This window comes from Watersipora subatra, chromosome 9 (genome assembly GCF_963576615.1).
Source record: "Watersipora subatra chromosome 9, tzWatSuba1.1, whole genome shotgun sequence".
NCBI classification, from domain to species: Eukaryota; Metazoa; Bryozoa; class Gymnolaemata; order Cheilostomatida; family Watersiporidae; genus Watersipora; species Watersipora subatra.
In genome coordinates this window covers 36,711,693-36,735,664 of record NC_088716.1, presented here as the reverse complement: position 1 = coordinate 36,735,664, position 23,972 = coordinate 36,711,693, and the positions used below count along the sequence as shown (strand labels likewise).

At 35.9% G+C, this 23,972-nt stretch overlaps 1 protein-coding gene across 1 annotated transcript; it reads right to left on the bottom strand.

Moving 5' to 3' along the window:
- Positions 1–414: 414 nt before the first annotated feature.
- LOC137404559 (sarcoplasmic calcium-binding protein-like) lies at positions 415–21,969 on the bottom strand. The gene is made up of 7 exons (XM_068090786.1): positions 21,896–21,969; positions 17,763–17,865; positions 15,821–15,992; positions 3,314–3,453; positions 2,750–2,883; positions 2,510–2,662; positions 415–549 (listed from the first exon to the last, which is right to left on the bottom strand). The coding sequence occupies exons 1-7, from the start codon at positions 21,957–21,959 to the stop codon at positions 440–442; spliced, it is 876 nt and encodes a 291-aa protein (XP_067946887.1). The 5' UTR covers positions 21,960–21,969; the 3' UTR covers positions 415–439.
- Between the last annotated feature and the right edge of the window lie 2,003 nt (positions 21,970–23,972).

Here is a 23,972-nt window from a genome sequence, read left to right as displayed (position 1 = left end):
ACAAATACCTATAAGTATGCTGATATTTCAAACCTATAGTTTCTTTTTAGAGACATGTTTGTGTTGTTGTCTATGGAAGTTGAAATGGTGTATCAAGGAACTTTTATGCGATAAATACATATTTAGGTTTATTATTTGAGTATTATTAATTTCAAATGCGTTTCAAACTGATTTTTGCTGACATCTATCATACAGGTCACGCTAGGCTATGAAATAATCCTAATGATGAAACTCATTGAGGAATCCCAGTCATGTTACTTTAAATTAGAAGTGCTCATGTTTTGGAGCTAACTAAAATATAGCCTTCTGCTGAAATCCTAAGCGCGCATGGCAACTGTGCTACTGAGCTCTGTATGTGGTTAAATACTCCTTTATTAGGTCAATCATTTACATGCATCATACCCTAAAATGAGTATTTCGTCTTTGAACTATAAAATATCTATGATTTTGTCTTTAAGTCATGAATGTAGCTTTCAATGCTATCCCTAGTAGCGTGTGCCCAGTGCTTTGCCAAGTCCACCTTCTCGTCAGTGGGGTCAACCAATGGACCTAAAAATTATAAAAATTGAAGAAAAACTGAGAGCAGAATTACTGAAGTATTGCTGTGAATAGTATGACACACAGCAGTACTAACTTTTGTATTTAATGTATGCAAAAAGAAATAATGCTTTTTTTTAGAAAAATGATTAGCTTTTGAAATAATTAAAATAAAACAGGTTCTTCCAAAACCATTGTTTGCCAGTGATGATTTACTGTTTACTATAAGGCCATAGTATAATAATAAAAAACAGTTGAGTTCAGCTGGTATATTTGTAGATGTTCATCAATCGATTTAATTCAATGCCAAGGAATGAAGATATAAACTGCATAAAGGTTCAATTATAATGTTGCTTATACTACATAAGCTACTCGTATGTTGTTTCTGGCTGTCCTCTCATTATCTAAACTATTTGCTTTTGACTACAGTGGCTACTGCTAGTTGGAATCAACTCTTAATGCTATAAAATTGAGTTGAGGCATTTTGTTAGTCCCTTCATGAGTAAGACTGAGGGTTGGACACGATCTGGAAATTAAAAAAAAATTTCAACCTCATTTGCGGTCAAAAATTTGCGTTGCATTCTTCTGCGATGCTATTGCATTCCATTTTTTCTTTGTGTTAGACAGCATGCTTTCATTGGAAGAATTGATCGTGGTAATCTGCATAAATTCTAAGCCGTTCTATATTTTTTGGCTGATTCCATCCAAAATTTTCATGTATAGGCTCCATACCTTGCACTAAGTAACTGAAAATATTTGATTTCAAAACTCCATTTGGTTCCTGAAAACCAGCCTCTTAAAGACCCACCTGCAGCAATCTGATTTAAAGTTATAAAATTACGGAATTTTCCATGCTTTTACTAGTTTTTTATAACTTCGGTTCTTACTCAGACATGTTTTAGGTATGTTATCACAAGGTTATAGAACAAAAACAATAAAAACCGATCGATCTGTCGATCTGATTTCAATTTTAGTTTTTAAATGGCACTAGGATATTGCTTGATTCAATTCAGTTCTAATTTTGGGCAATTTTTAGGAAATTCAGTTTAAAGGAGAGTCAGTCCAAAGAAGTTGCAATTATTTACGAATTTACCGTTAGCTATGATCGGTCAATTGAAAAGGTGCAGCAAACCTTTAGTAAAATCGATGTTAGCGCGGGACATTGCATGAATTACAAACAACTTACTTATGATACACTCTTTCTGTAATTCACATATTTGTAGATAAACCTTCTATTGATTTTCATACAATGCTGTTTCAAAGTTTCGTTTATCATTGCAAACTGCTAGAAAAATGAAAAATGTCTAATACTAATCTTTCTCACGGTGTTGTATTATAAAATCATGTTTTTTACATTGAATATTTATTAAGAACTGATATGCTAAGATTGATTAAGAATATTGATTAAGATTTTTTATTTTTGCTGTTATAAACCCACATCAAATTTATCACTATTAATATATTTTAAAAACTAGCTGAGATTACAGTTAATGCCCCGAACTAAATATGCTCAAGTTTTATGAGAATGACTGCAGCACATCATATAGTTTTGTTGAAATCAAATTTACAAACAGCCCAATTCTCCATTTCATTGACTGAATAGTTTATTTCACTGCTACTCAAACCCAACTCTGACATCATTGAGCAGGTTCTAACATGATAGTGAAACATATCACAGAGAATATTACACTTAGCAAGATAAGGAAAACAAAGTAAATTTTGTTTTAGCATTGTAAAGCTTCTTGTATCACACGCAGAACAAAATATTTAATTTGATAATCCAACAAATATACATCACCGCACAAAGAATAACACAAGAAAATAGACCACTTTGTTATTGTACATGTAATGACTGGACATAATAGGGTTACTTGAATCTACAGTACATGAATTTGATGGAACACAATTTGTAAAAAGCAGAATTTCAAAAGGTTTACCACAGACTTTTGTCAACGATCATGTATAAACCTACCAAGAAAGAGCGATTGGTTCACTTCAGTTTCACTAGGTTCGAAATCACAGTAGTATGCCATCACAGTGCTCAAAAATTCATCTCTTGTGATGTGGCCAGTCGACTTCCTGTCTATGCGTCGAAAAGCCTCAGCAGCCAATGTTACATCAATACCTTGAAGAGTTGTATATGGTTTTAGTATCGTATTTGGTAAATGGTTATTGTATGTGGGTATTAATTAAAGAGAATGAAGTGTCGTACCCATGATGGCATAGAAGTCATTGTACTCATCCATAGTTATAAGTCCGTCACCAGATGAGTCAATTGCATCAAACAGTAATCCAAAGGTGGCTATTAAGGATGCAGATATTGTTGGATTTTTATCCCATTTTTGTCTGTCGGTGCAAAAAATATATGCGTGTTACAAAGGTAAGTCATCAAGCTTGAAGAAAGGTTAGATGAAGGAGTCTAGCAATTTGCTAACAATTGCCACTAAATATATACTAGCTAACATAGCAAATGCTAAAAGCTAATATGCAGCACCATTTATTAAGTAAGCAGCACCATTATCTATTACCATACTAATATGCAGCACCATATACCTAAGTAAGCAGCACCATTTATTTCTTTAGGTCAATATAGCTTTCCATTTTATTAATATCAGCTTTTTGTCTAAGCATCGCTGTAAAAGTCTACATCTACATGTATGTATATATATATATATATATATATCTAGTACACATACCACTAGGTGTGATTATTTAATCATATGTAAATCGAAATAGACCACAAGCATATGCGAGTAGCGTTTGCTGAAAATCAGACCTTGCCTGGAAATGCTTTTCGATAAATTCATCGTGAGTGACTGCTCCAATGTGAGATGGTTCTTCAGGTGAAACAAAGTGCTCCCACATGTAAATGAATATTCCTGTGGTCCTTTCTCGGGAGCCTCGTCGCTTGCAGTACTAATAACATCATGCATTACAGTTAGTCCTCAATTACAGTCACACCTCGACATACGAGCTTAAAGCCTTCTGAGACAGCTCATACGTCAGTTTGCTCATATGTCAATGCAATATTTCCTAAATGAAATAACTAAATACAAATTAATCAGTTTCCATACTATGAGAAACCATCTAAAAATATGATATTACAATGGAACAATGTGTTTTTAGATGTTGCCATTCAGTATTTACGCTAATAAACTCGCAGAACAACTACAGTACCTATTTAGTGGTTGTGATCTGCAATAAAACGTAACATTACAATGTACAGTGCTGTTTGGATGTCTTCCTTTAAGACAGACATAGTGGCCAACGGCGATAAGAGAGACTTGGTGGCAACGCCATTTGGTACACTAGACTTTTTGTGACACTATGTAACATAACATAAACGTAAATGAATTTCGCTTACTATGCACATTCAAAGCTAAGTCTTAATATTTTACTAAAATTTAATTTTTTTTCATCGTCTATATTTTTTATCGCCTGTTTCTGGCTTGACACTTTTTTCCTCACTTCCACTATAAATTTTAGTCGATTTTATTAAAACCTGTTTCAAACTGATGTGATAAGAAAGACCGATTGATGCTGTTCTCAAAAGAGGCCTCTCGAATAAATTACTGCTCATATCTCAACGGTTTCTTGTATCTCAAGACAGTAATTTGCTCGAAATTCTGCTCGTATCTCGATTTTCTTGTATGTTGGGGCACTCGTATGTCAAGGTAAGGATGCATCACAATGCAGTAAATTTTGTGCTATAATCAGTATTCAGCAAAACCAAATGCACTAAAAAAATCTTCTGTGTTCATCTAGCCAATATTTCCTAAATTCAAAGTTTTGATCTCATTAAATTTTAATTTTAAGTGATTTTGTTGAAGACAGAAAGAATAAAAGAAGATTATTACCGTTCAATGGTCTCTGGGAAAAGCTATGTAGAAACAAGAGCGGTCCTTGAGGTATGTACTACCAAATAATGTATTTCAGTTTTACTTCGATAAAAGATTCATTTTGTGCTAACAATTGATATACATAAATTTATAAGTGTTTTTTAGTCTGTCATTATTATGTCAAAGTATAGCAATGAATTAATAAGAACGAAAAACCACTTTGCACTGGACTTGATCTTGGAACTACCTGACAGGTGCGCTAATCACTATGCCACAGCACCTTGCCATACTAAGGAATAACATAGTGATGGGCCGGTATTTGGTTATCCGGTCTTACCGATACCAAGGGATTCTCGGTATCAGAGGAAACCAATCATTTTCGAGGACAGCTAGTTATCCGTGGCCGGTTTTATATGATCGGTATTTATCCGTAAAAACCTATCGGTAAATGGTTATACGGATATCCCGATAGATTTTTAAAATGCTTCTTTGACGCTTTGATGAACGTGCTAATCTCAGCACGCATTGGCAAACAAATTCAACGAAAATTTTCACGCTTACCGTATCTACTATTATACTACGTTACATTGATAATGCCACCAGCCTCGAAGGTTTGGGAGTTCTCCACAGATGAGAGGGTGTATAAAGACTCTAACTGGACTAGACTCTAATTAAACTGTGTATAATTATGTGATTACATTACCTGATTACAATATGTTATAGTAGGATTTCTGTAAACTGTTTCAGTATATTTAACAAAAAGAGCTCCTTGCCATTATCAATCTGTTCTCTATTATACATAACGTTTGTATCAATAACTATATTTTTAATAGAATAAACAATAAAAACATCTATCATGAAACTTATATTGGCATCTTTCTTTTCTTTTTTGGCTTGCTAAAACAAGGAGTCTCTTTGCCGTAACAATATACTACTGACTAAAGAATGTTTTTTTCACAGGCTACTTTTTGCACAACGATAAAAGTTGTTCAAGACAGTTATGGTTTAAAGTTTAAACCATTAAACTTTAAACCATTTAAAGTCTAAACACACACTGAAAACCATATACCGAACGACAGTACCGACGATACCGAACTTTCTTAGTTGGCAAAGGATACTGAAGATGGTAAATACCGAGGATACCGATACCGGGAAAACCGATAAAAAAGTGCAAGGATATCCGATCCGGCACTAAATTAGATACCGGCCCAACACTAGAATAACATCAACTAGAAAGGGGAAATATATCAAATAGGTATAGGAGTAGCACACTTAAAGGTTACGATTATGCGAGAGATGATAAACGAATAACGCATAACAAATATAAGTACAATTATTCCAAGCTATGGCTGGCTGCGTGGTTTAGTGTTAGCGGGCTTGGTAAGTTAGAATGGCTAATGTTTGTATTACCCGTGCAACCCTGGACATTCACTTAGTTGATACATATTGTCAAGTACATGAATTTAATTTATTATAGAATATGCTCTGCTTGTTATTGAGTAGCAAACACTCCTATCAGAATAGATGATAATCCGTTTAATTCATTCCCAAGCGAAAAGCCTATGAGAGTTTTCTAATAAATATTGCAGGTAGTTGTTACACATGCTAATAAAACAAACAAGATATAAAACCGTCAGAACTACAGTAAAGTAAAAACCAAGTATAAAAAGCTAAATTACATACAAGGCATAAATGCTGGTTTACTAGTAGAGCTGCACAATGATCGCGTTTATTAAACGATTAACACGACTAATACAAATAAACGATTAACTGAGTTGGGCCAATTAATCTTCAATTAAAATGCAATGATGATCTTGATGTGGTTTCTTTCCTTTGTACTGTTTAGTACCATACGTTAGTAATACTAACGTAGCAGGTTACTACCATTTAATTTACTAACAAATAAATATTATGACAAGCAACACTTTCTTACCAATAAATTAAACCACAATTATTTTGCACTCAACTATGAAAACACAGTGAGTCGCTAACATTAAACTTGTTTATACAATACAATGCACAAGCGCCGTGCCGATCTAGCTGTAAGCAGCCATGCTGTTAGTTGTTTGAACATGTTTCTAGGTAATAGCAACAAAAGTGATTTCAGTATTATTTAGTTAGTTAATCTTTATTGAAATAATTTTAATATAAAATATAAAATTATTTGTGCCTCTCTTTGCAGGCAAAAATAAATATAATCTATAATTATATTTCATGAGAAAGAAACTCCCCATCTGTAAGTGAGATTGTCAGATGTAAATAACTAAACGGTTATGTAGAGAGGGCAATTACAGGTAGCAAAATAAAATAATACTGGCAGAAAACAGAAATTGCTCCACGGCAAGACTTATATACAGTGTTTATATACAAGGCAATACAGAATGCAATAATGAGAATGCAATAAAGAAAAATTAAGTATTATTTAATATCTTACAGTTGATTTTTGTTTATTTTTAAAAACTTTCTCAAGTAAATTATACATGTATTTTCATTTTTCAAAAAAATCACAATCATATTTTGTTGAGTTATACTTTGGTGTTGCCATCTGTAAATTCTTATAGTTAGATGTCAATAAAATATGCAGGTTCAGCGAGATAATATTCGGTGTTTGAATCTACATGTATTGGCTGTATATCGAGTTGAACAGGAAACAGGAAGTTGATTATAATGATGATTGTAACAATTAATATAATTGGCCTATGCCGACACTATTAGCAAGTAAAATGTAATGTAAGTATAATACATGCATATAACAATGTATGAGATAGAATATAGCTAATTACTGATTTAGTTACGTGACATCGGTCCTGATTGATACTTAACACGCCCCCTCAATCTGGAGCATGCGTGTCGCTTCACGATGTGCTGCGGCACTGAGTGGCTTGGTAAGTATATCGGCGAGGTTGTCGGCGGATGGTACATGACGATAGTTAACATTGACCTGTTCTTTAACAAAATGATAACGCACATCAATGTGCTTTGTACGGTTGTGCTGACTGCAAGTGTTGCTTGCGAGAGCCAGAGCGCCTTGATTGTCACAGTAGAGCGGCGTAGTTTCTGAAATCTGAATGCCTAGCGATATGCAGAAGCTTCTCAGATACAATGCTTCCTTAGTGCCTTCTGCAAGGGACATATACTCCGCCTCGCAGGAAGATAGAGCCACTGTAGGTTGTTTGCGAGTCTTCCAACTAATTGGTGCTCCTCCTAGTGTAGCGATAAAACCACTAGTTGATCGACGATCGGTTGTATCGCCTGCCCAGTCGGAGTCGGTGTACATCGTGAGGGTTCCATTTGAAGGTGTAAACATGATGCAGTAGGACTTGGTAGATTTTAAATAGCGAAATAGATGTTTTACGGCTGCAACGTGTGATAGACTAGGTTTATCGAGGTACTGAGATAATTTAGATGTTACCCAGCTGATGTCTGGTCTAGTTGCGGTCATAAGATAGATGAGACTACCGATAGCTTGCCTGTACGGGAACTTGGAAGCTAAAAACGCTTGGTACTCCTCGTCTGTTGCTTTATGGAGTTGTGTACCTTTGTCTGCTGGTGTGCTTACTGGATTGCACTCAGTCATGTTGAAGCGTGTGAGTATGCCGTTGACGTAGCGTTCTTGACTCATTTGGTATCCGTTCCGAGTGTGTTTAAAGTCAATACCGAGGAACCACTTCAACTCCCCCCGATCATCCATGCGAAATTGGTTGTGTAGGGCTTGCTTCACTTCGGCGATCTGTTGTAAATCGCTGCTAGCAATAACTATGTCATCCACCCAGAAGAGTATCATTACTTTTGTGTTGTTGACAATCTTGGAGTAAACGCATGCGTCATTATCGTTCGGTGTAAATTTTTGTGACTTGAGAAAGTCGGTCAAGGATGTGTGCCAATTTCGACCGCTTTGTTTTAATCCATATAGTGACTTTTGTAGCAGGCAAGTTTGGTAGCTTCCATCAGGTGATGTCTGTTCGTAACCCGGAGGTTGTTGGACATAAATCTCTTTGTCGATTGGGGCGTTGAGGTACGCCCCCTTGACGTCTAGCTGATGAAGGTGTAATTGCTCATTTGCGGCGATCTGCAAGAGTGCGCGTATCGAGGTAAATCGTGTTGTAGGCGAATACGTGTCGTCGTAGTCGATGCCCTGTATCTGAGAATATCCACGTGCTACGTATCGCGCTTTGTACTGTACTTCTCCAGCATTTTTGCCCTGTTTAATCGTGTAGACCCACCGACCTTTGATTTCACTTCGTTTATCAGGTAGTGTTGTGATTTGCCAGGTGTTGTTGTCGGAAAGCGCTTTAATTTCCATGTCCATGGCTGCCTGCCATTTACCTGCATCTTCTGATCTGGTTGCTTCTTCATATGAAGTGGGTAAAAATGGCAAAACAGCGCAAGCATAATCGACGTGTGTAAGCATCTGATAATCATCAAGGTATTTAGGTCGTCTGGTATCCCTCTGGGGTCTTGGTGGTTCTGTTGCGTCAGTATTTTGTGTAGGTGTTGTATGTTCTTGATTCTGTGGTTGTGCAGGATTTGTGTTTTGACTATGAGGCAGGATAGGAACTGCGTCTTCGATGTCATCAGTCCATGCGTTTGGTTCTTTTATCTGCGATGGCCCGCTATGAAAATGTACATTGCGCGATGTTAGAATACTGTTGTTCTTACTACTGAGAACGAAATAGCCTTGATTTAATGGGTTTATGCCTAAAAAGGTGCCGGGTTGTCCACGTGAATCAAGTTTTTGCTTATTAGTTTCGACGTAGATTGTGCAGGGTGAACCGAATTTGTGAATGTTCTTCATGTTTGGTTTTATGTCGGTGAATAATTCATAGGCGGTTGCTTTAGTTCGGCGTTGATAAGATCGATTGCGAAGGTATTGTGCATATCGTACAGCGTATGACCAAAACGACTTAGGTAATTCGGAGTCAGACAAGAGGCATCGGGCCATGTCCAGAAGGCTGCGCCATGAGCGCTCTGATTTCCCATTCTGGTATGGCGAGTATGGAGCAGTGGTTGTGTGTTTGATTCCTCTGTCTTGTAAAATTGACTTGAATGTACTGCCCACATACTCTCCACCGTTGTCGCTGTGTAACTCGGTTACTTTGCCAATGGGAGCGACGTCGGCTATGAATTGTTTGAGGGCTGTGGCAGCCTCGTCCTTGGTTCGTAGATTGTATATGAAGAGCATGCTAGAAAACTCATCTATGAAATTAATGACGTACTTGTGACCTTCCCGTGATGATGGATCTATAGGTCCACATACGTCACTGTGTACTCGCTCTAAGGGCTTCGTAGCTCGTATTGGTGGCTCGTCGCATGAAGCTGGTTGTCGGAACATTTTGCTTTCTTTGCAAGTTGAACAAGTGCGTCCTGATTTGCTGTTGATGACCGTCATGCCGCGAGTCGCAGATTGTAGTTGAACGATGTCGTCGTAATTCATATGGCCTAGTGTTTCATGCCATTCATCTATTGTTCGTACAGAGAATGTCGTGTCGGTGTAGCATGTCGGGTCGGTGGTGTGGCATGTCGAGTCAGTGGTGTGGCATGTCGAGTCGGTGGTGTGGCATGTCGAGTCGGTGTGGCATGTTGGTAGGAAATAAAGTTGCCCGTGTCTGATTATGTTGAATTTAGTATTATGTGATGTTAAGTATGCTGTACCTTGGGTGAATGTAACATGAGCCCCAGTGTCAGTGGCTGCACGCACAGAGAATAGACTGGTTGGAAACTCGGGTGCGAGTAAGGCGTTGGTCAGCTTTATTCTGCATATTCTGCCATCTGAATCAGTGATGTGAAATTCAGCCACACCTCTAGCTGTGGCTAGATTATTGCTTCGGCGGCCATCTGCTAATTGAATGTAGTGCTGCTTAGGATTGAACTTGTTGTCGAAAGATATGAAGCGGTCAGCATGATTAATGATGTGACATGTAGCTCCACAGTCTACTAGCAGTTGGTCGTGTACTTGTTTGCTATCAGAAGTGGTGCTTGCATTTGTGACGCGGGTGGTAAATGAGTAGTCGGCCATCGCATTGGCTGTCGTTCTTTGTGATGGTGACCATGAATCCTCTTTCCTTTTAGAAAAACAAACGTCTTCTACGTGCCCTGGTTTGTTACAGTGTGTACAGTGTAGTTTTGATTTGAATCTACACTCCCTAGATTTGTGCCCATCAGTACGTCCGCAGGACAAACATTGCTGCTTGTTTCTAACATTCGCAGATTGATGCGATTGTTTGTAAGGAGTATAATTTCTTGAAGCCATTGCTGTGGCATGTGTAGGGGCACGCACCGCCTCTGTGTTGGCATGATTATTTAGTGCAGCCTTAAATTCGGTGAGTGTTTTTACTGCAGAGGTTTGAGTATGTACTACAACAAATGAATGGAACGTCTCGGGTAGCCCTTTTAATAACATAGCGATTATGAGATTGTCTGATATAGTTTCACCTGCCGATCGCAGTCCGGTGGCAGCCTTTTCAGCTCGTATTAAATAATCCGTTACATCCTCAGTTTCGCGCATGACTATGGTCGTAAGTTCTTCGTATAATGTCATAATTCTCGGTTTTTCGGTGCTCGCGTAATGTTGTCGTAAAGTTTCGAGAGCTTTACGGCCATCGTTTCGAGCGTCATTCATGATAAGTTGCAGAGATCTGTCATCTAACACTTGTACTAGCTCTGCGTATGCCCTTCTGTTCTTATCAGCAAAATTTTCTGAATCGGTCTTGTTTGCATCCCGTGGAAGAATTGCTTCGTGCATGTCAGTGTCACAAGAGTAGAGATAGTTTAAAAATCTTGTCTCCCATATATCGTATGATTGTGTCTCTCCATCGAAATGTAGGCGATTCCTGGGCCCATAACCTGTTGAGTTATACTTTGGTGTTGCCATCTGTAAATTCTTATAGTTAGATGTCAATAAAATATGCAGGTTCAGCGAGATAATATTCGGTGTTTGAATCTACATGTATTGGCTGTATATCGAGTTGAACAGGAAACAGGAAGTTGATTATAATGATGATTGTAACAATTAATATAATTGGCCTATGCCGACACTATTAGCAAGTAAAATGTAATGTAAGTATAATACATGCATATAACAATGTATGAGATAGAATATAGCTAATTACTGATTTAGTTACGTGACATCGGTCCTGATTGATACTTAACATATTTCAGCTTCAGAATATTAGCAATATAAGATTGACACTTTATTGGAACATGAAAGCAGAAAAATGTCTTCCACCCTAGGTAGCGCATTTCTGTAAGTTGTTGGAAGGGTAAACAAGAAAGCGAAGTGCAGTATATGCCAGAAAAAATTTGCTTACCACCACAGCACATCATCATTAAGATATATTTTAACCAATTATCATCCTACCGCGCAGAAATCATCACCAGCTGTCGCAGACAATAACTAATACTACTGACTACCGGCACTACTGTTCCCTGTGAGCGGCTATTCTCTAAAGCCCGGTTCCCATACACGCCGCAAAGCACCGGCGACAGCACCGCAGGCTATTGCGGTAAAATGGGAACCTACACGCCGCGGATCGCAGTGCACCGCCGGTGGATGCCGGCGGTCAACGCAAGAGTTTGCGCATGTTCAAATTTCGCAAACAGCCGCAGGCAAAACATTCCCGAAATGCACTGTAGGGGTAAAGGTCACCATTATAGGAACGGCATGGCGAGCGAAAATTTTATTTGATTACGCAATTATGTTTACGATATTATTAACGATGTGGCTTTATGTGAACATATCCAGCAGAGCCTAGCGCCGCAAGCGTTTTACTGCTCATGTTACCGCCGGAGTCTAGCAATCGATATGGGAACCAGGCTTTAAGCTGGCAATATTGTATGTAGGAAGAGGGCATCTCTTTATTCAGATAATGTGAATAAACTGTGCTGCCTCAACTCTTGGCTGACTTAATTATAGACTTTCATAGACAGTTTTCATACTCATAATAATTATTGCATTGTAACTTATGTACATTGTACATAACATGTACTACTGCTAACAATTGTTTAAAATATAATTAATCTATATGTAGCTGTATTATTTGTTTTTGAATATGCAGGTTTTTGCTAGATTAATTCTAAGATTAATCGAAGATTAACTGGTTCACACCAGTTATTAATTGCAATCAATTTTTATAATCATTGTGCAGCTCTAATTACTAGTAAAAAAAAAATTTTATGAACACTTAACCCGGAAGATATACGAAATAGTTAGATATGGTGATGCGGATACATAGCATCCTTTACTTCAATTAAGAGTAGGTGAAGCTTAAAATACTTTTCCTTATTTATATACATGTACATATTATTTTTATATTTTTTGTTTTATTTTTAACTTTTATTATCTTCCAAATCCAATGTACCAAGAAACTTCAAACCCCATACGTTAAAATATTTTTCCTACGCACGGTTTTTAGCAGATACCTGCTAGAATTTCTCATCCTTTTATTTAGAAAATTGGGTAGGGTTAAAGGTTTGAAGTGCCGAGAATAAACATTTCAGATTATTTTTACTTAGACCCACTCATCTAAACATATCGTAATACCCATGGTCAGTTTGCATCATTAGTTAAATGGCCGATGCTCATAAATGGTGTTGATGCCACCTCAGTGATACTAGCTATTGTCAGGACATTTCTTATACAGTGAAACATGGATAACTCAAACTTCACGGGACCGAGCGAAAGTGTTTGAGTTATCAGAGCGTTCAAGTTATCAGAGCACAGTCACAAGTGAATGTAATTATCAGTAGATACATATACAAACTACATGTATATATAAAACTAAAGTATAGGTTGTTTGTTGTAAGTTAAAGGGCATCTGATGTAGAGTTTTAAAGTATTTATCAGAAAGTATAGATATTTTTATACACTTGAGATTTGTGTGTTGTTTTAGGTGATGTGACTGCCAGAACTTTTTCAGAATAAAATTGGCAAAACCTAATCGCGGTTAAAACGCTCAGAAAACATTTTTTCTTCTGAGTGTTTTACTCGAGATCAATTTTACCAATTTTAATCTTAAAACGTCTTGCCAGTCACATCACCTAAAACTGCAAACAAATCTCAGCCCATTAGAAAAATATCTATTCTTTCTGATAATTTTTAAAACTGGACATAAGTAAACATTTACGACCAATGCAAAAAGCATGCTTTACATCTGATTAGTTGTTTCATTTAAAAAACTTATCGAGTGTAGTCTGTGACAAGGTATTTTTTGACAAAGATCAACAGTGTGACTTATTGTAGAAATAGATTTTAAACAGTTATTATAGTCCTTAAAAACTTCTTGTTAGTCTTTTCTAACAAAATTGGCCCATCGATAGGTACGCCTTCACTACGCACTTGTCTAAACCAAGTCAATAATACACCATCCAAATCATCGTGCGGCGTTGAACGATCTCTTAGCCTTGATGAATTTTGGTCACATAACGATCTTATTCTTTCTTTTTGTTTAATCCATGTTGACACTGTACTTTTTGGAAGATTTTTTCTTTTCGATAATGCTGATAGCTTTTGTCCTGCTTCGATTTCCTCGAGTACTTTAAATTTTATCAGAAGGTTTCCACGCTTTTCTTTGCTTGCGTGATGCCATCGTAAAGTGGATGTCTGTTGTAGCGGACGCCAAGCCACGAGCCTATTTGTGACATTTTATCTTTATGTATCCGCATATAATTACTGTTACAATATGTATTTTGCATGCTGTGTCTATCTTTATTAAATTTTTATCGCTAATACCTTCTAACGTTTATAGCTTGGCCGTAACTAAGCGAACGTCTTAGCGACCCTATTAATCATTTTTATACGATTTCTTTTTCAGTTCCATTATACGGTACAAGGGAAATTATATGTACACTATACGCGTATAAAAAGCGCTTTTGTTAAGAAAGCAGAGTGGTCTCAGCTCCACGACTAGTGGAAACTCCTTCGAAACAAATTGAACGGAAACCACGTTTGTGAATTCGGCAAAAAACTGTTCAGGTTAACGGTGCCGAGGTCGAGTTATATAGAGCCATTTATCATTGCGTGGGAACGGACCAAGCAAATCCATTCGAGTTAACCATGTGTTCGATATATCCGAGGGCGAGTTATCCATGTTTCACTGCACTTTCAATCAGTTTTATAAACAGTCATATCATGCTGTCAATGATTATAGCTTATACAACTTAAGACCGGATCAAAGATTCATATAACTGTTGAGTACCAACAGCATGTATCTTCAGATATAGACACTTATCATAACCAAACATGTAAGATCTTGAGAAAAGTTTTCAATGGAATGAAGTTATTAATGTGAATTGATGAACTGGGCAATGTTAAAACCAACCACCCCTTTGTTGGCACCACCCCTATCGGACCCTGAAGTGGTGTCATGTCTGTCAGGCTTTTGGGATAAAAAGGTTGCTGAATATTTATCAGAAAAATGTATGATTTTTGAAGGCTAAGTTGAGCAATAAGTCTGAAGGTAATTTTTGAATATTCATGGCTATTAGCAGAAAATATCTTCTATTATCCTGTAGAATTTTCCTAAAAGTCAGTTGCGTTGAAAAAAAATTGACCATAGCCATTCAGAAGGCCAATATATATTTTTTTTCTCAAAGTTTGTGTGTGGATATGTGTGCCCCTCCAGCTATAGCGCAAGCTGATCATTTTACCGATGCGCCCGCGCGTTACGACGCCCCTGTTAAGAAATATTTTTCATAAGGTTCAATTACTATATCTGGGGTCAAGGCCAATTCTCACGCAGACAATTATATTGTCTCCGTGGAAGAGCCTTGACATTATTTCTTCATTTGGTCAGACAAAGACAGTACGTTATCTCATTTTTACATTTGTACCGGTATCGAGAGGTATCAGTATCGTCGTGTTCAAAATTTTGATGGATAGTTTCTGGTGGGATGGTAACCTTCTTTACACATGCACACACACACTTCTATGCAAGAATTGTTATTATTAATTCTACATATTCAGGATTTTTATTTTGTTTTCTCAGTTAGTAATAATTGTATCATTACCAAATCATCTTTTATTGTAATCATAACAAAAAACTTAATTTAGCTATTACCTGCTAATTATTTCACATTTACATCTACACTTTTTCATAGTCATTTTATTTTTTTAATTTGTTTGACCTGCTCAAAACATTTTCCTTATGATATGAAGTTTAATAGTTGTTTGACAAAGTTTGAAAACCTTTACAGTTGTTTTTATTTTCTCTCTTAATTTATTTCCATTACAGAAACCACTTTTATGATGATATGTAGTTTGAATGTTAGAGTGGCAAGTGTTGTTATATGTTAAATACAAATAAATTTTCTGTCTAAATACTTTTTTATTACCCTGGCAACGCCGGGTTGCACAGCTAGTCATAATTAAGAAACACAAAATGGAAATTTTGTAATAAAAGCTAATTATGAAAGGTTGGTTAGTGTTGATTGATAATATCATGTATTACCTCTTCCATTCGATTAGAGAATATTTCAAAATCTGCTCTTGTCAGCACTCCATCACCGTCAGCATCCCACCGCTGGAACCACGTGCTCATCTTTTTTCGCCATATAGGTGGAATTTCTTCAGGGTTTCTCCGCATACTCACTGTGCTTTCAGCATCTTCATTCCTACTCAATCTGCCATAAAACATACACTGCTTACTATATAAACTATATGTACTTTTCGCATTGTAATAAAATATGTTGTGGATAAATAAAGATTCTTATCTTTGCGTGAGTGGCTTTTGACACTTCTTGTTTTAGAATTGATAGCTATGGTAGCATGGTTATAAACTTGAAAATTTGAAGTTCAAACGTCATTGGCTGATCCAATATTTCTCCAATTACTGCACTTGATTATCAAGGAACCTCAAAAACCCAAAAATTGTAATCAGTCAACTGTAAGTCGTACAATTTAGATGTCCTGATTCTTTAGGATAGAACAAATTTTACCACACTGAAGGCTTTGCCACACATACGTACACACACGCGTGCGCACACACCTACAAACCGTTATTTGCATACCTAAAATGTTGGAAATGCATCAGCAATGTGTCGTCGATGCGTGGCCAATGTGCGATTCGAATCAAACATGTTGGTCTATGGCCTAGCTGGAGAAAGACATCGAAAAGTTTGCTATTCGCTGACATAGTTGACTATTACGATCTGTATTCAAGCTGCGTCGAAGATTTGCTTTCGGTCAAATTTAATAACAGGGCTACTGGCAAATCAGTACATATGTGCATATTACTATGAAGACAAAAATACTATCACGTGTAAACCACTGAAAGCCTCTAGTATACGGAAAGCCTCTAATATAATTTGGAACTTTATATAAAACATTTAGATAAGCGTTTTTGTAATTATATTTGTTAAAACCAATTTTTTACAGTTTAATTTATATCCCAAACTTATAGTATTCTTGCACGTAGCTGTTTTCATCGTTAACATGTACCATGTTTTTAGCAAAATATGGCGATACAAATAGCTGCATAGGTGCTACTGTTATTATAAATTGTGGATTATACATGTTACCACACAAATCTTGTCGCTGTACTGAAAAATCCAACAAGGAGGCCATGGTCACTACACGACTGAGGGCAATTTTCATTGGTCAATTTATTTGACAACACGATGCATCATTTAGTAGCTTCGGCAGAGGTAGCCTCAGTAAATATTTGGTTCGGGTGATGAATTTGATCAGATGTAGCCAGGCCTTAAAACAATGGCAATTTATCATTTGCCTTATAATAGCTCTATAGCAAGTCTATCAAGGACACTTTCTATCGAGGTGCACTATTGGACTACACATTCCAATAATGTACCCCTCGTGATTTTAGAAGAAATTTGTCTAGAGTAGCCATGGTACACGACAATATAAAATTTGGTGATGAATGATGGATAGGTACATACGTGGTGATGCGCCATGAAAAGCAGTGGCCTGAGATCTTTATAAACATTTTAACACTTTTAGGCTTTGACAACTAAATGCAAACTTTATAACAAACACAGCTGGTCTCTGGTACAAGGTTTTTTGAATTCATTTGCAACTTCCCTGCAATTATGATTACTGTGTTGATAGTACATAGCTGTAAGAGGCATGCAGAATGTACCTTCAACTATATAGAACATGTAAAGCTAAATAAATGCCTATGACTTACTAAATTCTATGAAAGATTTTTTTTTTATACTTCGTGGATCGATATGTCCTAGGATATGTGTGGGGAAAATGGATACACTCTGAAAGAAGGTACATTTTAAATGGCATCTACAAATATTCATCTAGTTAGCCTTATCCATTGAAGTTTGCTTTTAGTTATATAAATAAAATAACTCTGTTACCCATAAAATCATAATGATATTAGAGAGTCAACTTTTAGATCTTAGATATCAATAAAATATTTTTACCTCCTCCCACCGTGATGAATACTTCCTCCATCTGATAAAGATGACCTTCTGCTATGTTCAGATGGTTGCTGAAGAAAGACATTTTCCTTTCCCATCCCAATGCCTGTCAAAAATATTGAACAGAAAAAAAATATTGAAGTTCCATTTATTTCAGTTCTTTACAGCTTTGTGCTTTATACAGAGTTTACATATTGTATTGTATGCCCATCACCGGCTGAATTTCTAATTATTTGGATCCTTGCCTTGTTAGCAAGTTCAGGTTAGACTGAGCTTCAAGTCAGCCAATAACTTTGAGTTATGCTACTGTGTATGAACTGGAAGCAATAGCTGACTGTTTTATTAGTGTGATAAAACTGTAAACATTAACTTCATAATCATGGAAAAGTCAGCCGTTGCACATCAGCATTATCCATCATAAATACTAATATACTTAAATTCTTTCCATGCTCAAGTTGAAACAGAAACTTTTATTACATTCAAACCTTAACTTACAGTTGCTTTAACATGTGATCTTTGCAACATAATATTTAAATTTTAACAACTATTTTAATCAAAATCACTTGTGTAAAATAAAATTTTCATTTTACACCGATAGAGAGTTGTAAAATTCTTTCACCTGAAATTTTCGAATTATTGCTTTTTTATAAATCAGTATGTGTTTGCAATAGCATTCAAATAATTTGATTCTAAGATGTTTGAATACTATTAAATATATTTAGCTTCACGCCTTCTTTTTCATTGTTGAAACCTTGAATTGCAGAAAAATTAGGACAAGTAGTAGCGGTGGTGGGAAAAAATGAATGCATGTATTTCTAAAAAATAGAGCCTAAATTGTGAGTAAATTGAGTACATATCTGTGGGTTGGTTTTTTCGTAAAATCTATAAAAAATATGTAGTTGCTACCATCAGGAAGAAAAAAGAATTGATGCTCAGGAAAGAAGGTCAGAAACAAGTGGAGATGATGAGGCTAGACTTGATAATTAAAGAAGAAACGTATAAGTTGATTGATTGTGAAAGCAAAAAGATATATAAATTAGCAATGTTAATTTAAAGTTCATATACTGGTTACATGAGCCTAGTGCTTCATCTTGATCAGTTCTACTATCTATGTACCATTTTATATCTTGCGATTATTTTATTTTTTACTATTTTAAGTTTTTAACTCTTTTTAGATACTTTTGTACATGTTAGTTTTATGCATGTTAATTTTGTATGTTTTTGTGCTAATATATGTAATTATCCCTTGTATTTATCGTTAATCTTTTGGGCTGCGGAATAAATTTGAATAAATAAAATAAATTTTTTTAAGAATATTTCTCCATAATAGAACCGTTTTGGTATAAGCAGAAAATTTCAGAATGAATCAATTTGGTTGATTGATATTTGACTGCTTGCCACGAACCTTTGACAAAGTGTATTTATTTTTGTTTCAAAAGCCGTTTCACAGAAATTTGATGCCCCATTGTGCCTGTGCTTGGGTATTGGGTTAGTTTCGTTTCGTAGGATGAGCTATGTGCAGATCTACTATGCAATTCACAATGGAGTTAGCTGCAGCAGTGCCAAAATTCATGGAATGTAGCCTACATGAGTGCGTGAATTGAACATGTCAGTAATTGGTTCTTTCACAAAAGAGAATATCACAGTTTTGTGTGTCTTTCACGATCCTGAGCATAATAAGTCTTGACATAGGCCTACATGATGTCTTGACACATATAATGTACTAACTGGATATCCAATGTTGTTTGGTTACTAAAAATTAGCCTATAAACAATGAGGGGTAATGAGGTTACCTGCCACTTACTATAAGCCTGGCACATTGCCAATGGATAATTTGAGTAAGCTTGCTAATAGGAACTACTTGCTCTCACAATTGAGCACGCACAAAATTACACTACCACCCTCCGTGATGTTGGGCCATCCCATTACATCGTAACGGAAAGCGGTAGTGTATTTGCACCCATATAACAACATATATCGCCTGACAAATCTATCAAGCTCGTGTAGGCTACTTGGTAAGGCTTTGTACTGACAAACGGGAGGGTAGAAGATCCAATATTCTGCGATAATATATAGATGTGTAATAATTGTGTAAGCAATTGGTCAGTTTTTAATTCAGGATTAAAATTCTGAGTAGTACTATGCTTGATGATGATGTACAGTGTTGTGTGCACACTTCAGAACAATTCAAAAACCGGGCATTAGATTGCAAATTTGCTGCAGCCATAACATGTACAAAAAAAATAATTGTTTTTTGGACACACAATTTGATCTCTTATTCTTTTGTTTTTCACATATGCAACCATGAAATTAACTTCTTTATTGTGGTCATAGTTTGCAATACTCTACAGAAAATTATTAGCCTATTTAAACTCTGCCAAGAATATTTTAGACCTATCCCAATTCTACCCATCCTAAGGAATATAATAAAAGTTTTTGAAGTTTTCAAATGACTAGGGGATGTCATACCCTGAGTCATGATCTTTTATGTACAACTACATGAATGTGTTATACGCCCACACGCTACATTATAGATTTATAGGATGAGATGTGATTGTGCATAGTACATGTAGGGATAAGTAGATTGCAATTTTAGCACCTTCTTTGGATTCATCATGCTTAAGGGTGTAAAACAATGGGTTACACATGAGGCATTCAGATTGCAATAGTGTACTATTACTTTTAGGAGAATTAACTTAGTTGTCATCAATAACCAAGTAGGAAGTGGAACCCATTGAAAGTGGGTGAGTGCATTCATAGCAATGCATCAAGATTTTTCTAAGCATTCCATTTTTTAACTGGGATAACCAAATACTTGCTTTATAACAAATGTTTTTGGTGTAATGGGTTCTTTCAATGGTCATCAATGACAACTTTTCAGTGAATGACAATAAAAAAAATTTAAATCTACCAAGATGAGTTATAGAATATGCAAGCTGAACAATCAATAATATGTGTTTATTTGTTATGGAAGTGATGAAGTGGTTACCGTGATGGTCACATAACACTGAGGTGGCATGTGACCAACACGTATCTCTAACTCCACGTTTATGGATACGTGTTGGATGACACCAATACTGATCGCGTGTTCTATTTCACGACATATTGTTATCACATGTGCCTAAAGCGTCACTCATAGGTAAACCAAAAGTACCTTTATTTGAAAGTTCCAACATGTGGATAGGGAATAGGTCTACATAGGGAGTTCAAAAATGCACTTGGTCAAGGCTAGTGCCTAAGTTTCACCTTAATCTCATTATTGATTAATGAGATTACGAATTAATCAATAATAAGCTAATAATTAATATTTATATATTAATTAGAATAATAATGGATAACACTGTTGGTCTTACTGTCAAAAATTACAAAAACAGCTTGCCTTCTGCCATACTTTCTACCTCGCAAGCTTTTGTGCTACAAGATATTTCAATGTTTTGGCACCATTAATACACAGTGCACAGATGTGCACATCTGTACACTGTATATTAATGGCGCCAAAACATTGAAATATCTTTCAAAGATATACCTATCGTAAGCGCACAAAACGGTTGAAATGCTTAAAAATATTTCATTTTGTGATGGTACTTTGAAACTGGTTGTCATTGTGTTGTTAGATATATTTAACCAAAAGCTAGCGTTAGCCGCTGCGCGATTCATTCACGAAGCTTAAGGGAGTTGTTTTTCCGTAGAATAACGCAATTGTATATGGAAGCTTGAAGATTGTGTTAACAGTTTTTAAATTCCCAAAAGAAACAGTTTCTATCCTTCAAGAAGATCGTTCGAATAAACAAAATGGTTTAACAAACAATTATGAAAACATTTTTCTCTATTTCAGCGATATCCATTTCACCAGCTTTCTTTGTATGCACTAGCACCAGCCAATTTTGCAAACTGAGACGTGCTTATGCCAAGCAGTATACTGAATTAGTGGTTAAAATAGCCTGCAGTATTACCATTGCGATGTGTAATGTGCAAAGAACCAGTTACTTAAAACTCTTTTTGTCTGTGGTCGCTTCCTAAACTCTCTAGAGGTATAGAGGTCAATAATTATGGTACTTATGATTTATAATTACCATCACTCAGCTTACTGGACCTGATACAAAAATATAGTTAATGCAGGGTTGTGAATTACATACCTCTAGTACTATATTGATATTGTTTAGTTAGTTTTCTTTTGATTTTTTCAGGAATAACTTGCATTCCATTCCAATAATACCTGAAATGATAAAAATAAAACCACATAGTAAATTAGTAGTTGTTTGAAAATATGCAGATTCTCTTGCCCACTGAGGGAGTTATTAGTGAACATTTGAGTTTTTCTATATGCTGCACTTCAGCTATGTCACCTATGACTTGAAAACTATGGAACTGATTTTTACAAAATAAGTGCATGTGATCCAGTACACCAGACACTAGTACCACCAGTCAATGCGCCTCTCCAGGAACTGTAATTGCTAGCATATTTATTCCTGCGCTACTGGCTGAGACCCGAATTACATGCTAAATATTTGGTCTGCAGCAATTTCGCTGCCTTAAAGATGAACTCACATAAAATTTCAGTAGATTTTATCAGAAAGTATCGGTATGTTTTCATCATTTGTGATTGTTTTTGATGCTTGAGGTGGTCTGACCATCAGGATGTTTATAGATTAAAATCGACAAAACTTGATCACGATTAAAATGCTCAGAAAAAAAATCTCCAGAAATTGAGTCAATAGCCGTGTTTCCTGTTTGTCGCTCTCGTTATGACATCAGCTATTGCAATTTAAGTTGCACCATTGCATGTTCTTATTGACATCTTTTATTTTGCATTCGCTCTTGATTTTTACAGTAAAACTTCAAATATAGCTTCATACATTTCTATAGATTTTTCAAATAATTTAACAATAGGTTAGTTAAAAACTGTCCAATTTTTTCCTCCAAGTGCTTTGCAAATATATGAGTGTCAGATGCTGATGAGACCATATAATTAGTGCTGTGTGATGAGACCATATATGAGTGCCAGATGCTGATGAGCCCATATAATTATGGCTAATAAACATTACACACGACAACTGATGCCAATTTTGGAGAAGTTTGGTCACCTCCTTTTCTTTAGTGATAAAGTTTGGTGGATTTTAATCTTGAAACATCTTGGCAATCAAATCACCTCAAACATCAAAACATATTGCAAACAATAGATAAATACCGATACTTATAATATTAACTAAAATTTTGTGCGAGTTAAACCATAACTGTCACGAACAACTTTTATCATATTTACTAGGTAAATCAGACATGCTGATTCCGATTTTGTAATCAAAATAAAGATTAGACCACTAACTTTCAGAGTAATGAAGAACTTTTTATAGCGTTTTAATATCGGTCTCGAAAACAACACGATCGGCATAACAAGCTCCGCCCATAAATACTTGACGTAACCTAGCTTTTTAGGAACAGAAGTTACGTAGGGATGTTTAGACCGATTTAGAATAATAGATATGGGTGTTTTAAAATCCATTAATATCTAAATTCAGCCTTGAAAATAATATCAGTCTTTTCTGAAAGGTAGATAAGCTATTTAGCATTGCATATTTAAAAAGCGCAATAACCACGCTAGCTCGTGATAAAACCGCGCTTTTTGAGCTCATTTTTCTCGGCGTCCAGCCCATTTAAACGTCATGTAACAAGCTGCGAGCAATTTTAAATAGTTTATATCCCTTTCATAAAAAGCTGAAACTATTTTACAGGCTGGATTTAGATAATAATGGGTTTTAAGACACCCATCTCTATTATTCTAAGTCGGACTAAACATTCCTAACTTCCGTTTCTAAAAAAGCTAGGTTTCGTCACATATTTATGGGCGGAGCTTGTAATGCCGATTGTGTTGTTTTTGAAACGGATATTGAAACGCTTTAAAAAAGCCTAAATGACTTTGAAGGTTAGTGGACTAATCTTTATTTTGAGTACAAAATCGGAATCAGCGTGTCTGATTTACCTAGAAAATACGATAAAAGTTGTTCGTGACAGTTATGGTTTAATGTTTAATAGAAGGGATTGCAGGAACTGCAAGCATTTGATCTAGTACAAGTACCCTACATAGTACAAGTGATCTGGACACTAGTTTAAAGTATCAGTTAGCAGAATTGAGGACAGCTACTTCCAATTTTGAGAATTTAAAACCCAATGCAGCTACATTTGCTCGCAATGATATTGTCTCATCTACCAAAGTGT

What these genes read in the sequence shown, in the direction of transcription:
- LOC137404559 (XM_068090786.1), bottom strand. Translation starts at nt 21,959, where the DNA reads ATGCAAGTTATTCCTGAAAAAATCAAAAGAAAACTAACTAAACAATAT. An exon ending in ATTCATCACGGTGGGAGGAG is followed by an intron (nt 15,993 to 17,762) that starts GTAAAAATATTT and finishes GTTTTATGGCAG; the next exon opens with ATTGAGTAGGAATGAAGATG. An exon ending in TGACTTCTATGCCATCATGG is followed by an intron (nt 2,663 to 2,749) that starts GTACGACACTTC and finishes CAACTCTTCAAG; the next exon opens with GTATTGATGTAACATTGGCT.